This window comes from Gymnoscopelus microlampas (genome assembly GCF_963454915.1).
Source record: "Gymnoscopelus microlampas genome assembly, chromosome: 18".
NCBI lineage: Eukaryota > Metazoa > Chordata > Actinopteri > Myctophiformes > Myctophidae > Gymnoscopelus > Gymnoscopelus microlampas.
The window spans coordinates 42,694,406-42,711,346 of record NC_139955.1 but is presented as its reverse complement, the minus strand read 5'-3'; the positions used below and the strand labels follow the sequence as shown (position 1 = coordinate 42,711,346).

Sequence of the window (16,941 nt, the reverse complement as noted above, 5' to 3'; positions counted from 1 at the left end):
TCAAGGACCCCCATTTAATGGCATTTCTATCTCTGGGACCCCCATTCATATTGTAAAATCAATGTTAATGTAACTCTGAGAGGGTACAAATGGAACCAAATGGACCCGTTAGGGTCCATTTGGTTCCATTTGTACACTCTCAGAGTTACAGACCCATAAGGGTCAATTTGGTTCCTAACTATCTATCATTTAACTGGGGACCCCCTAGAACTCCCCCATGGACCCCTGGGGGTCCCCGGACCCCACTTTGAGAACCAACGTCATAGAGCACCGAAGGCTGACGTCACTGCCGCTAGAGGGCGCCGCTGTCCCCCTGGTTCGTGGCTTTATTTTTAGGGGTTGATATTCCCATAGGGAAATCTTAGAGCCCAAAAGAAGCTAAGTTTTACCACTTTACATCGGCTATTTGAATATACCAGATATCGAGGACAAGCTCTGTGAGCTTGTAGATCTGCTTAGAACATTTCAACAACACAAATCTTGTGTGGGGGGTCCCTGGCACAAAATATTTTCAGATGAGGTTCCGATTACAAATACAGATAATCTGGGGGTCCTTGGCATGAAAAAACAACATTAGGAAACAAGCCCAAATAAACAACTACACTATGGAAACAAGCCCAAAAAAACAACACCCGCAACTACCAATATTTACAAGTGACGTTTGAGAAAAACAAGCTCAAGTGTCGTCGTCCCCCCCCCCCCCATCCCAGGGAAAATGTAGGCTACCCATCATTTGCCAATGCTAGTAAGCCTGAAAAAAAGTATCAAACTACCAAAATTCACCAGAACACAGTTAAAAAGTTTCTGGTTTCCAGTAGGGTACAAGCAGTGGGAGGAATTCATTGGCAACTACCAAATTGGGGACAAAAGGGGTAAAAAGGAATAAAACCTTCAATGATTATTATGGTAATTACATTCCATATACAACAAGGTATTTTTGCTCTAAAATGAGGATGTTATTTGGAGTAGGCTACAGCAGACATGAACCCACACTGCCATCATGTGGATACTGACTGAACTTGCAGGGATCGTTCGTTGATAACCTATTAATAACTACATCTTGCCATGGGGGCTACAGTGTCCCTGTCAAGCCACTATTTACCACCTCTATAGACTACTATTGACTACTAACACAAGGAACGAATCCATCCCAACCACAGACTGTTTCAGACGTTGCCACAGTCTCAGAGCCACCGGCAGCAGGCTGCTAAAAAGCTTACTGTTGATTGTTGTTGTGCGATTGTTTCTTGTCATTGTTTGTGTCTTGTGTGCCTGAGGACCCCCTCGAAAACGAGACGGTGCATCTGAAGGGGTTTATCCTCCAAATCAAATGTTGAAATAAAAGTATAAGTCAATTAACTGCACTTCAGGTGGGAAGAAGATTGGAACAGATGTCACACCCATAGAGTGCAAGCTGACTCAAGGGTGATATACTTTAGAAGTGACGGCGTTACATAGTTCAGGTGTTAACTGCCAAGTGTACCAACTGAAGAACATATAAGCACAGGCCCACAGCTTGCTCTCCTCTGTCGGGTGGAAAACTCACATGTCCAAAGCTGTTACTTTTCAGGATTCAAATTCCAAAATAGCTAAAAGTAGCATATCGACAAGCTCGACACGTGGCGCGAGGTTGTGCTACTTTTGATACTTTTGTGTGATGCTGTAGTACAGTGGTTTTCAACCCTTTTCATGTCAAGGACCCCCAACTTGACACTTATATTAGCCTGCGGACCACCCGTTTGAAAAGATATACCAGGGACCCCAATAAGAGAAGATTTTTACGGCTCTAGCAGTGATTCTCAACTATTTTCATTTCAAGGACCCCCAGTTTGACATGCATTAGTGCTACGGACCCCCATTTAATGGCATTTCTATCTCTGGGACCCTAATTTATATTGTAAAATCGATGTTAATTTAACTCAGAGAGTGTACAAACATTTGTTCACTCTCTGAGTTACAGGCACGTAAGACCCTTATGATAAGGGTCCATTTGGTTCCTAGCTGGGGACCCCCTGGAACCCCCTGAAGGACTACTGGTGGTCCCCGGACCACTGGTTGAGGACCCCTGCTGTAGTATGATAAAAAATAGGGCATTCATTTTACGAAAAAGAAAAAAAGAATAATGGAGATAAGATCTTTCTGCCCCGACATCAATGTTATGCACCTGAAGGTGATCCTGTGAGCCTTTTAAACGCTCAAAATAGAAACGCTTGGATTTTAATGGGGATGTCTTTACACATGCCAGATGGAGTGCATATACATCCAGTATAGAATAACATATTTAAGTACGTGGCAATTACACTGCTCTGTATGCCACACTCTCCTCAGAAATTTGTGTTGACGCATATTTTTTTGTGAATTGGTAAATCTGCTTCATTTGACGTGCAATTCACCATCACACTGTCTGCACTCTGCAGTACACTTGTTCTTCTGATTGCTTAACAGCCACGAAACTTTGTTGAACCCCCAGGGGTCTGTACTTGGCGAAATTAAACAATGTACAAGCTCAGAATGCGACGTGCCAACACACAGCATGGCAAGTTGTGAGCTTATAGATCTGCTATAGTTTCACCTAATATTCACTTATTCTTTCCGAATGCGTTCCCCTATGATATGCCCAGAATAAGGGTGCTAGGGTTCATGTGGTTCTTTGAAACTAGGCTATATTTAGCAAAACTCTACAGTCTACAACACACTAAACACAAAACATGACACCAAACCAAGGGGCAAGGCTTGGATATTTACGATGAGGCCAACACGGAAGCTTATGAATGGCCAGAGTGGCGCTGTTTTACCCTGCGCCGACCTGAAGTGTCAGAAAGAATTTATTTTAGCGCAAGTGAATGGGTTTTTGACAAACTTTAGACTAGATTTTCTTACCGTAATAAAAATTGTCATAAATTCTATATGCTTCCAGTTGCTAGTTTAAAGTCTCCTTTCAATCATCATGATATGCGTTTTGCTAAATTATGGTCCCATTTATTCTAAAATTGACGATAAAGTAGGCTATGCTCCAGGAGGGGCGGGATGATTTGATTGACAACCTACACAACCAATAGCATTCATTCCCCGCCCCCGCTCTTGATTGACAAGCTACCCAACCAATAGCATTTTTGGGGGTGTTTTCCGGTTCGCTGGTCACGTGTCTGGTCTCAACCAATAGCGTTTGAGTTCCGGACGTGGCCAACTGTATATATTAACGATGGAGGAATGCATGTTCCTGAACTATCGGCTTCATTTTCGTTCTGTAGAAAGCAGGGGAGTGGCTTTGTCCATTCTTTTTTACAGTCTATGCACCAAACCATCAAAACATTATACTTTTCTTGTAAAAGCATACGATAGTTGCAAAACTCAATGAAACATTTTCGTTATTGTTTCAATACAGCACACACAAACCCTCCGAATACGCACGTGAAGCACCAACTACGCCATACATGGGCAACTGGCGGCCCGGGGGCCATATGCGGCCCCCCACCTTCACTTAATGCGGCCCGCAGGTTAATATCCGATTACTGATATATTATTGATTTCAGCTGTTACAATTCCAAACATGCAAACATGACACGCTTTAATTACTTCAGTCTATATTAGTAGCTTAATGATTAGTATTACAATTCTAATGTCTTTTTTATGTCCAATGTATTTGTATTTAAGTTCATGAAGTTAACATAAGTATAACTAAATACATTTGAGGGTTAGGGTTAGGGTAAGGGTTCAGGATTTTAAATGAAAAAATAGCACAACAAAAAAAAAATCAGGATTCCAATTTAAAAATAGCAAAAATAGCCGATCTACAAGCTCAAAACGTGCCGCGTGCGACGCGTTTTGAGCTTGTAGATCGGCTATTTTTGCTACTTTTGTGTGACATACTGTAGAATGGCGAGGTACGGCATTAATTTACAAAAAAAAGTTAAAATACGGAGATAAGAGGTGTCTGCCCGACAGTATATGCAATGTGGCCCTCTGGAGTGAGTGTGGAAATATAGTGGCCCTCTCCATCATCAAAGTTGCATCTGAACTACGCATTGATCAGACTACGAAGCAGACCTCACCTAACCCCTGCTCATTATGCTAGGGTGGCATGGCTCAGGGTAGAGGACATAGCTGAGTGGTTAGTGAGCCAGCCTAGAGAGCCAGAGGCCCTGGTTGCCCCAGGTTCGATTCCAGGCCAGGCCAGCATATGTGTCAATGAAATGAAATTTGTCCCTGAGCAAGACTCTTAACCCCTAATTGCTCACAGGTTCTCATTGGAAACAAGACCGCAAGGACTTTCATGAACGACCTGTTAAAAGGAATTATCCTTAGTACAGCAACTTGCAATAGGCCTGGTCTTCAAGATGCTCAAGGGACCAGATGCTCAAGGGACCTATCAAAATACTTCAAAAGAGTGACAAACGCCCACGGGCAACAACACCAGAGGGAGCTCTACTGATCTCATTCCCCCCAGGTTCGGCACAAACATGGGGATGAATTTATTCTACTATTATGCCACCAATATGTGGAATGCCCCTACCAACAGCTCAAAAAAGTGTGACTCCCAGTCCCTACCCTCCTTCAAAACCGCCATAAAAGAGCACCTGTCTGCCTGTCTTCTAGTTTGCCAAAAGAAATTACCCCCCCCAAAGTTTTTCTGTAAGTATACTTTTATTGCTTCTAGTATTGATGATTTCTTGTATAGTATTGTATGTCTTTATGTCTTGATGAATTGAATACACAGGACCACAATGGAAACAAGCCCTCAGGGCTTTTTGTGTTATCCTTTTAGCATCATTGCATAACTGTACCCCTGTACTTTTGGCAAACTGTTAATAAAGTATTCAATCAATCAATTAATGGCTTCCACTTTTGTGGCTTTTGTGTTTTCTGTGTGCAGTGCATAGACGTTTGTCATACACGTAGTAAACACTCATGTATCCAAATATGTAAATTACGGATGATGAGTATTCCAAACATAACACACTATCAATACGAATAAGGTGATATTTCTGCATCCTTGTTGTTGCAAGGTTGACACCTGCCTTCCACACATGCATTAGCTCATGATGTACTGCATAACGATAGCTCCACCTACTGTCAGAAACTAGAGGTACAGTAGAGTACCCCATCACGGTTGTATGCCTCTGCCAACCAGTTGCCGTTTACATCCGTGTCTGTCCAGACTCATATAGTATATACCAGTGGTTCTCAAACTGTCAAGGACCCCCAAATTCATATGAATTTGGCCATGGACCTCCATCTCAAAAGGTTTTTAAAAAATGTTCAAAGATATTCAAAAACATCAGGCGTACAAGCTCGCTGTGAGCTTCTAAATCTGCTATTTTTGAATATAGCCAAAATATAAATTGATAAAGTGCACGGTTAAAATTATTGTGATTCTATATTAACTATACTTTTGCTGGGGACCCCCTGGGACCCCATTTTGAGAACCACTGGCATACAGTATATAGTGAATGAAGACTTTGAAGGAATTTAACAAACATATAATATCAGTTTTGTTATGAACATATGATCAGTTTTTCCTCGAGTCCAAGTGGATGTTTGTGCCACGCATCACGTTCAAAATGTTGGGATAGAAGCACGTATGTAAGTATGTACGTACGAACGTACGTACATACAATATAAAGGCCTCCAGACACACAGCTGTCACTGGTGGAGGCATACAGTAGCACAGTAGCACATCGCATTATAGCTTACCTGCTTCTCCATAAGGGTCTCTTCATCCTAATCCTGGTGTTTCAGTAGACGAGGTGGCGCAGAGAGACCCCTCCTCCTCACACACGCTGTTTCAGAGTACGGTGTCATAGTCTGAGAGACATACAGAGACATACAGAGAATTTACAATTAAAGCGTTTAGCAGACGCTCTTTAATCCAGAGCGATTTACAGTAAGCAAGGTAAACGCATACATCAAATGCATTGAGATAAGGTAATCTAGGACAGGGGTCTTCAACAGGGGGTCCGGGACCCCTAGGGGGTCCTCAGAGTTACTACAGGGGGTCCGCCAAATCTTTGTGTGATAGGATTTTTTATTTTACCTTAACCACTTGAACCCTGGCATCCATTTTCTGAGGAGAACTTTAGCCAAAAATAGCAGATCTACAAGCCCACAACGCCTCGCACTGCGAGGCGTTGTGAGCTTGTAGATCTGCTATTTTTGGCAAAGAGGCATAAGAGGTCAAAAAAAGAGCAGACCACGTAAATAAAAAAAATTGAATCTGAAACACAATTTTATACGATATAGAGGGGGTCCCTGCTTCATCTCTCTCTCAGCTTGGAGGTCATTGGCCTGAAAACGTTGAAGACCCCTGATCTAGGATATAGGTAAACCAAGAACCTATCATCAGTCTAAACAGTATAATATCAAAAAATAAATAATCTGTACATTGAAACTATATCACTATAGGATGCCTGGTCAACAAATGAACCTGGCATCTGTCTAAATAACATGCCATCTAAATTACATTGTAACCTTTGCATAACCCATAACGCATCTGTGTCACTTTAGATTTCTTTGGCTATTCAAAAATAGCAGATATACAAGCTCGCGCTATGAGCTTGTAGATCTGCTATTTTTGAAAAATCTTGAAAATATTTTTTTTATATTTTTTTCAAAAAACTGTTGGGATTCAGAAAAAAATTAAACGATTGCCTCAGGTCTTAATGAGATAAGCCTGCCAGGTCGTCAAGGGTAGGGCAAGTGCCAGGGCTGGAAACGAGGCTATAGGCAAGTGCTATGGGTTCAGAAAAGTTTAATCAATAATAAACACACTCATACAATTTCCAATGTACAAGACAACTAAAATAGACCCTTCTCATTATGAGTGTACAGTACATATTATTGCAGCCCAGTGGTTCTCAAAGGACCCCCCCGCCCATAAAAATAGGGTCTCATAAAAATGTGTTAATACAGCATCACAGTAATTTTAACCACTTTATCCATTTATATGTTGGCCTATTCAAAAATAGCAGATCTGGAAATGTTTTAACAATTTTGATCATTTTTTTAAACATAAATCTTCTCTTCTCGGGGTGGTCCCTGGCACAAAACCTTTTCATAAGAGGGGGGTCCACGGCCAAATACATACAGTATCAATTAGGGTAGTGGTTCTCAACCAGTGGTCCGGGGATCACCAGTGGTCCTTGAGGGGGTACCAGGAAGTCCCCAGCAAAATTAGTTCGCGCTATGAGCTCGTAGATCTGCTATTTTTGAAAAATCTTGAAAATGTGTGCATATCTTTGAATATATATATATTTTTAAGCAATTATTTTTAACTGAAATCTTTGCTTCTGGGGGTACCTGGCACAAAACATTTTCAGGGGGTCTGTGGCCAAATGTATATCAATTTTGGGGGTCCTTGGCATGAAAAAGGTTGAAAACCACTGAATTAGGGAGTCCTTGACTTGAGAAAGCTTGAGAACCGTCCACTGTTGTAACCTATATACCAGTAAGACTACAGGCAGCACTGACAGTTCTCATGAAATACCCAGATAGCTGCAGCTGCACCAGACTGGCTCAGATTGGGTTGAACCTGGTGACCAGCCCTCCTGACAACATGGTTAAGTCAACCACAGATGCTCTGATCACTGATTGTGTTCCTGACTGCCCTTCCTCATCCTTTTGCTTCTTCACCTCCTTATATTCACCTCCTAGTTCTCACCCCTCTTTCTTCATCATTGTCCTCATCCCTTCTTGTCACTGCAGACCTAAAAAAAAAAAGGCATGGGTTTCCGAGACTACTGCAGACCAGCTGTTAACCTGCCCTGTGCTCAAGCTCTCTGCTTTGTAAGTTAACTCATTATCAACACAAGTGTTTTCACCTGTGTGGATGTGGAAAGGCAAAATAGTTTGTAGAGAGACCACCTGTATTTCTATAATGTTGCTAGAAGTACTATGCAAATACACTACATTACATTGCAAATGAGTCAAAAATTAGTAAAACAGTGAGTTGTGTTTACAGTTTTTGCGTGTAAAATGAGTGTAAAAAGCAGTAAGTTGTTTACAGCTTTGCAAAAACAGTGGTAAAAACTGTTGGTTGACAGTTTTGCAAATATATAGATTGTAAACAACTGAGTTCAGTTTACTTTGCAAAACAAACTCTGGGTAAAGCCTTGTGTTGAACTTAAATGTGTCGACAGTTTAGCAGCATGTTATAAAGTTACAAACCGAAGAAGAAACGTGTGTCCAGTTTGACACACTTGTAAACAAACGCATGATGATGTCGCATTCTGGCTACAAGTGTTAGCTATATGGCTTTAATAGTGCTTCGTCATATGACGGGGGTCCCTATAGAGAGGTTTCCTGTTAGTAAACATGAGAGGAATATGACCGCGCAGCTGCGGGGGGAAGCCTATGGGTGCGTTTGGAAATTACGCACCGGAGCACACTCGCCTATTAGTTTGTATTGGCCAGTGCGCTCACTGCCGCTCAGGGCTGTATTTTCGAACGCGCCTTCACCCGGGCATGCGCAGATTGCGCATTCTGCTCTGTGATGACGTCGCGCGGAAATCCGTCTATAGGCTCAATTCACAGCAGCCATATTTTCACTTCCTTAGCAGGTGTTACCAATGATACTAATGAAGGCTCTGTTCCATTTCGTGTAGCACAGTTCTCAGATTTTTCAATTTCCACCACCGCCATAACTCTTGAGTGCACAAATGTACGGGTCCATTTGGTTACATTTTTACACTCTCAGAGTTACACACCCGTAAGGGGCGATTTGGAACCCCCTTAAGGAACCATGAGGGTCCCCCTGGACCCATATTTTAGTCCCACTGGTGTAACAGAGTGTTTCCAGTGAGTCGACATGTATAATATCAGCACCCTGACTCTGTTTGACCAGAATGGGACAGAGCCTTCATTAGTATCATTGGTAACACCTGTGAATGTCTAAACAATATGGCTGCTGTGAATAGAGCCTATGGTAAGACCTGACTGTGAAGAAAGTAACCTTCTATCCAACATGACTGCTGTGCATAGAGCATAAAAAATGTTTGACTGCAGGTCAACCTACCTTTTAAAGTAGCCATTGTTTCACGTCCACTTGGCTGACGACGCCCAACTCTGTACATCATCATCAGACTCTGTCCAATGGCTGCACACCAAGGGAGGTCACGGCTGGTTCATGGCCTGTTGCAGACCCACACACACACACACACACACACACACACACACACACACACACACACACACACACACACACACACACACACACACACACACACACACACACACACACACACACACACACACCTGTGTTGCCATGTTGCCTTGTTTCTAAAAGTTTTTTTTTCATTATTATTTAAACCAGTGGTTCTCAAATATTTCCATGTCAAGGACCCCCAAATTAATATATTTGTCTCTAAACCCCCCTTCTGAAAATGTTTTGTGCTAGGGAGCTCCCGTACCAAGATTTGGTATCTTCCAAATATTCCCCAAAACAAATTGGCAAGAGTTTTTGAAACTAGCAGATCTTTTACCTGGTTGCTTATCTCTCTCACACGATATGGCAACACTGACACCCAGTTACCCCACACACACACCCACATGCACCCCGCACCCCTGACCCCTCCCACACTGTACACACACACACACACACACACACACATACACACACACACGGTTGAAGATGATGGACACCGAGAGGGACCAGCAGGTAAAGATGTTGTTGATTTGTTGTTTTTCATTTAATTGCAATTAATTCACGTCCCGGTTGGGAATGAAAATCAACACTTAAGGTCGTTGGTGCGTCTTGATTGACTTTATTTATTTCATCCCACCTGTCTGTCTGTCTGTCTGTCTGACCCGCAACAATTAAACAAAGCCCAGAACCTCACCTAAACGGCATAAAGTCGATCATGCAAACGTGCTACATTGATTAATTGAACTCTTGCAGGCCTATTATGATTAATGTATCCAAGTTACACTTGGGATACAGTGTTACATTGTGTGAATGTGTGCGGGGCTTTGCCATGGGGGGGAGCATGTTGTTATCAGACATGACGCAGCTGTTGCGCATGAACTAATTAAGGTCCATATTTTGTCAACCTTGTTTTTACCCTAAAAAACTCGACGAGGATCAGTGGGAAAAGTACTCACATTGTTTACTTAAGTAAAAGTGTCAACACTGCAGACATACTCTATTACAAGTAAATGTCTGGCAATATAAATTTACTTGAGTTAAAAGTACAAAGGTATCGGCATCAAAACATACTTATAAAGTACTAGTTATGTAGAATGATCCCGTCTAAAATGTGGAAAAGTATTTTGAAAATAGCAGATCTACAAGCTGGCATCGCATAGGATAGCGATGCATTGTGAGCTTGTCGATCTGCTATTTTCAAATACCCAAAGTTTACATAGGGCTGAAGTGGTAAATGTATGTTTTGTAATAATAATCAAAATCTACAAAGTCACTTAAGTTTTCAATTAATTGTAGTGGAGTAACGGTACAATATTTGCCTCTGAGATGTAGTGGAGTAGAAGTAAAAGTATTGAAAGATTGGAGATACTCCAGTATAGTTAAACTTCCTCAAATTTGTTCTCATGAGTACAGTACTTGAGTACATGTAGTTAGTTACTTTCCACCATTGGAGGAGGCTTGTGGTTGTAGGGCGGTTGTCAGGTTGAGAGTAGTTAAAAGTGGTTCATGTTTTAAAGGTTTGTTTTGTTTTGTCGCTGTTTTGTTTCCAAACTGTGACTCAAGGTGAACCCTGAGCGTAAGGCGGCCCTGGAGAGGTGGCTGAAGATGACCAACCTGAAGTTGACACAGGTCAACGGCCAGAGGAAGTTTGGAGGGCCGCCCCAAGGTAACACAAACAAACACACATGCACACTCTTGTATGCAAGCTACATAGTCCACAGAAGTTGCAAATGCATCCACTGGCACCTACTACATTGACGATGGTAGTTACAACAGGGCAGTTTAACGTCATGCCCAGGACAAACACACACGCACACGCACGGCATACACTTTGCTGCCAAATGCTGGAAAAAGTACTCAATCTTTTTAAAGGTTTCAATCAAATAGAAAAGATTAGTCAGTCAACTCCAATAACCGTTTGTTAAGCTCGCTGCCCATTTTATACCATTTTGATCTCTAGGATCATCAGTGTTAATCTAACTCTTGAGAGTGTACTCTCGGGGTTACAGACCCATAAGGGTCCAGTTGGTTCCTATAACTATCAGTAATTTGGCTGGGGACCCCATCAAGGACCCCTGGGGCTGGGGCTCCCCGGACCCCACTGGTCTATGACGTACATTATTAACCATTAAGACCTGAAGCCGATTCTACAAAATGTCTTCTAATTCCCAACAGTATTCTGAAAAAAACGTATGTTTCTATGTCAGTGGTGCTCAAACTTTTTCATGTCAAGGACCCCCAAAATGATATGTATTTTGTCGCGGACCCCCATCTCAAAATATTGTGTTCCAGGGACCCCCAGAAGCATTGATAAAAATGTTTGCTTTAAAATAATATAAATATATTAATTTGCACACATTTTCTCGATTTAAAAAAAATAGCAGATCTACAAGCTCGTAGCGCGGCACTCGGTGCCGCGCTATGAGCTTGTATATCTGCTATTTTTGAATAGCCCAAAGTGTAAAATAATGCTTTTTTTTAGCTCAAATCAAATTGATTAGTTTGATCTCTAGTTACATTCTAGCCGCCCCTCTCATCCTCTTTCCCCCGTGTGTGTGTCTGTGTGTGTGTGTGTGTGTGTGTGTGTGTGTGTGTGTGTGTGTGTGTGTGTGTGGTTTCAGGCTGGAAGGGCCCGGCCCCGTGTGCCGGCAGCGAGGTGTTCATCAGCCACATCCCGCGCGACGCCTACGAGGACGTGCTCATCCCGCTGTTCGGCTCCGTGGGGCCGCTGTGGGAGTTCCGCCTCATGATGAACTTCAGCGGGCAGAACCGCGGCTTCGCCTACGCCAAGTACGGCTCGCCGGCCCTGGCCGCCGGCGCCGTCCAGGCGCTGCACGGCCACCCGCTGGGCGCCAACGTCCGCCTGAGCGTACGGCGGAGCACGGAGAAGCGACACCTCTGCCTGGAGCCCTTCCCCGTCAGCATGGGGAGGGAGTATCTACTGAAGGTGGGGTAATAATAAAAACATTTTAACACTTTACATTTTTGCAAATCACTAAGTGCTACCGGGTTTAAAAACAACGGCATAAAAACGGCAAAACTGAAACAAAAAACATCGGCAACAACATAAGACCCTTCTTGGGGTAAAACGTAGATTTTAAACGAATTAAAGCATAGAGTAAAAAAAAAAAGACTAAGTAAAGCTTTGTTTAAAAGGAATGTTTTTAGCCCATTTTTAAAAGCGTTGGTAGACTGTGAGGCTCTCAAATGGTCGGGGAGTTCATTCCACAGGTGTGGAGCAGAATGCCCGGTCGCCCATGTTTGCGGAACTTGGTCACAGGGGCAAAGAGAAAGTTGGTATTGGAAGGGGTTGTGGTTTGAGAAGCTCTTTGAGGTAGGAAACGCGGCACTAGTGTGGAGGTTTCTTTCACAATGTTTTACAGATTGCATTCTCACACATGCCTTCATCAGGGTGTTTTATAAACTAGAAAAAAAGGGCCCTTTGGGCGTTTGGCCCCTTCCTAACTGAAAGGCTATCAAGAGCTAGGTTTTCAATTTAATGGGTCCCGGGACCCACGGTTGGTCTTCTAAATGCGTCCCCAATCAAATGACATGACAAATTTACGTGGGATAAGTAAATGGGCAGCCTGTGTCTCTCACACACTCGCATCAAGTCTCTTTCTTTCTGAGACACACACGCACGCACGCACGCACACACACACACACACACACACACAGCAACAGAGCCAGTGAGTGCCTGGCAGGAGGAGAAGAGAAGGCAGAGTTATTTTTAACAGATTGGGCAGTTGTCAAGTTGCTACCACAAGTGTTTTCCGACGCAGCCCATTTAATGATGATGTCCCTTGTCCTTACAATCAAGGCAATTCTTATGATTAATTTTATACAGAGTGGGGTCGGGAGAGGACTGAGAGACGTTTCTTTATACGTAAGTGGAGAGGTTGGTTGGTGGTTGTAAAAGCCAATTACAAGTTGTAAATCACTTCCGTCCGGTCGGCAAAAGAAAAGGGTGTTTCTCCGGTCAATGTAAACATTGTGTGTCTTCTGGACGCGTTGATAGTACGTTTAATGTGTTTTGGAATAATATGAGTCACAGACGTAGGACGTGCAGCTAAAAACATCACTGACCCAGGGGCTGATGGACTGTCCGCAAAGAAACGAAGTCAAGAGTCACAACATGTGTACACACACACACACACACACACACACACACACACACACACACACACACACACACACACACACACACACACACACACACACACACACACACACACACACACACACACACACAAATTTACAGATTGAGCATGATAATGTACACAGAAACACTATTTGAGGAATGAGTTCGAGCAGCTCTAAGGTTGTGAAAGAGAATGAACCAGGGCAGCAGCCTGCAAACATTAATCTGTAATGACAAAATAGTATACCATATCATCTGTACTGTCCCACTAATTGTATTCCTTGCTGAAGAGCCCTCCTGCAATGTTGGGAAGTGTTCATTGAACGTTTTGAGAGTATAAAACTGACCCTGACTCTGGGTCTTTTAAGGTCTCAGTCGCCACGACTGATTTCAGTCACTTGGATTCCATAGATGCCAGCATGTCTTCTATGGAATGGCATGTTGCTGCACAGACAAAATAGCCGATCTACAAGCTCACTGTGAGCTTGTAGATCAGCTATTTTTGTTATTTTTAAGACATGTTGATTCACGAATTAGGACCTGGCCTGACACCACTTTTTTATTTAGCTTTAATCCATGCTGCTGACTGCTGGTGCCACGGCTTGTGTGGAAACGTAACCGGAAATAGACGATATACTACAAGCTCATAATGCGTTAGGACCTTGTTAGAGCTGCTATTTTTTTGTGAAAAGGCATGAGGACGGCGATCATGGAAAATATTCCATGATTTTTCAAAGGTTAGTAAAAACACTCAAATCGATGGCAGCGGCGTGGCAAACAATGTTTTATTTCGTGGCAGTCAAAAGAGTTAATTAGACACACCTCTCCAACTGCACATTATCGCACATTTCTTGATCAGCCAATCGTTATGGCAGCAACTCAATGCATTTAGACCCACAGACATGGCCAAGACGATTTGCTGTAGTTCAAACCAGGCGTCCAGAATGGGGGACAAAAGGTGAATTAAGTGACTTTGAACGTGGCATGGTTGCTGGTGCCAAACGGCTGGTCTGAGAGTATTTCAGAAACTGCTGATCTACTGGGATTTTCACACACAACCCCATCTCTAAGAGATGTTTTTTTTAGATGTATTTTCCTTTTCAAGGGTGGTTCTGGTTCAAATGGAAACGTCAGCAAAATAAAAACATCACAGAACTTCACAGGGGCGGCTTCGGAGATATCTTTGGCTCCATCAGGCTACCAAATATGACCTATCACTACAAGTGACGGTAAAATGTAAAGGTTAGGATGTTATAGCGCCACCATGAGGCCGACTAGTGTAATTATTTTGCACTAAATTACAAACCTCCCCTCCAAGTCTTTTAACTCCAGCCCTAACAGTTTCTGAGAAAATAATACTTGAATGGGAGTTTTTTCATTTTCCCATTAAAGTGGATGGGGAAATTGAATGCACTAATAAATCAATATCAATTAAACTATGTAACCAATCTCTTAGCAAAATACAAGCGCACGATTCCCGGTGAAGCCGGTCATTTTGACATATGGCACCAAATCGGGGGGGGGGAAACTGTGGGAGGAATAGCGCGGAAGAAGACTAAAGTAGGAAGACTACTATAGTCTGGTTGCCCTGTTAGGGCAACCACACTAACTACCATAAAAAACAATATAGTATAATGTACAATTCTTCCTCACTCCCAAGGTGCTGCATGGTCTGAGTGAAGGAGCGGAGGCTGTGACTCTGAAGACGGGGCCTGGCATAGAGGGCATGTCTGCTCTGGTGGCCTACTCCTCTCACCACACCGCCTCCATGGCCAAGAAGATCCTGGTAGAAGGTAGGTTGTTGGACTTAACCTATTAAGACCGGGAAAGAATCTGTGTCACTTTTTAGATTTCTATGGCTATTCAAAAATAGCAAAATATATCTCCAGCTCTTTAGTGAACAGAAAATACATTTTCTTAAATCCAATCGGGAGCGAGAACCCCACAAAGATAATTTTAACAGTTTCAATTTTAATAATATTCCAGTAGCAATTTCGTTTGCTCATTTTCTTTTCATTACTTCCAATGTTGCTGGTTTATCCTGTATTAGTTCTCTCCTCATTGGACAAAATTGGTATCCTGACCTGAATTTACAATTGTTTCTCCTCTTATCACGTCCCCTGCAGCTTTCAAGAAGAACTACAACGTGACCATTTCTGTCAAGTGGCATCCGGCAGCCACGCCCAGCACCCAGGGTTCAGCGGCTCCGCAAAAAATACCCAGGAGCCTCCTGCCGATGACGCCCGCGAAGCCCGCCAAGTCCTCGGGCGAGTCCCGCGCCTCGACCCCGCTGCCCCCGCGCCTTCTTCTCCGGGCCGTCCAGGACAAGGCGCCGCGGGGGGGCGCCCCGTCTGCGCCGCGGGCCTTCTCCAAGGCCGTGGGGGGACCCATCAACACCGCCGCCCCAATGTCCCGCCCCAATTCATGCTCCAACAACAACGGCTTCTCTGAGGGGGGCTCGGTGGTGGCGGCGATGGGCATGCCGTCCCCCATGGTCGTCCTCCGCAAGGTGTGCGAGCTGTACGGATGCGGGCAACCGCGCTACGACGTTCAGTACAGCGCCACGGGGCCCAACGGCTTCATCTACTTCACTTACACGGTGCAGGTTGCCGGGCTGCCCGCGCCCTTCACCGGCACGGTCATGACCCTGCCGGGGCCCAGCGCCGTGGGCACAGTAGAGGATGCTCGCTGTGCCGCCGCCACACAGGTGCTGTCGGCCTTTTATGTGCCCTGATTCACTGCTAGTCCCATTGCTTCACTAAGCCAACCAGCTATCACCACCTGAAATAACTGTTCCCCTTTAAACATCATTTGTTCAGCCTGTTGCTGTTTACACAATACCTCTACCTCAGCCATGTAATAACCTTTAACATGTTTTGTTCCCGGAGGAGGGGTGGAGATGATGCAGTTTTGTGGATCCTGTTCTGTATGTTGTTTGTGGATTTATATGCATGTTTGCTTTTATAATTGTTGATGCTTATGAAAAAAAAAGATAAGTTGTCTTTGTTTGAACTTTTATGTTTGTTTTATGCATGCTTTTTTATAACTATTACGTATTCGAGTGCCAGTTGTTTTTCTCATTGTAAGTAAATGAGATTTAGATCTTATGTTTTCCTTTTCTGTCTCATTTATTGGGTGGATTTGAGTTGAGTCATCATGAGGTGGTTGGCAACGCTTTCATCTAGTGCTCTTAATCTCGAACCACTTAGAATCGTGAGTGACTTCCACACAGTCCAATTTGAATGATACATATTGAACCACATAGAATCGTGACTTTCACACGGTCCAATTTGGATATTATTTGAATGATACATCTTGAACCACATAGAATTGTGATTGACTTCCACACCAAGACCAATTTGAATGATACACACGAGTACAGCGGAGTGAAATCGGTGCTTCTGTGAAGACTGAATTGAAAACAATGCAGATTTATTGTACTGCTATTCTACAGTACAAGATTTAAATTTAAAGTACAGACATGGTCTATATTGTACATCGTTTAAAACCAGCTGAACTGGTGTTACATGATATCAACACAGTATTATGCTAAATAAATCAAGGCAATTATGCAAACCATTTAACACATACGTGTAGTTGCTGTGTAAAGCAAAGAACCTGGAATCATTTACATTTTTGTTGCTGTATAAGCAAAGAATCT

General features: G+C 43.2%; 1 protein-coding gene across 1 annotated transcript; it reads left to right on the top strand.

Annotated features, from left to right (window-relative positions):
* Window positions 1-9,625: 9,625 nt before the first annotated feature.
* dnd1 (DND microRNA-mediated repression inhibitor 1) lies at window positions 9,626-16,014 on the top strand (the record flags this gene model as incomplete). Its single annotated transcript, XM_084041808.1, has 5 exons — window positions 9,626-9,652; window positions 10,703-10,805; window positions 11,761-12,086; window positions 14,941-15,073; window positions 15,407-16,014. 5 exons carry the CDS (start codon window positions 9,626-9,628, stop codon window positions 16,012-16,014), a joined length of 1,197 nt encoding a protein of 398 aa, XP_083897934.1.
* Between the last annotated feature and the right edge of the window lie 927 nt (window positions 16,015-16,941).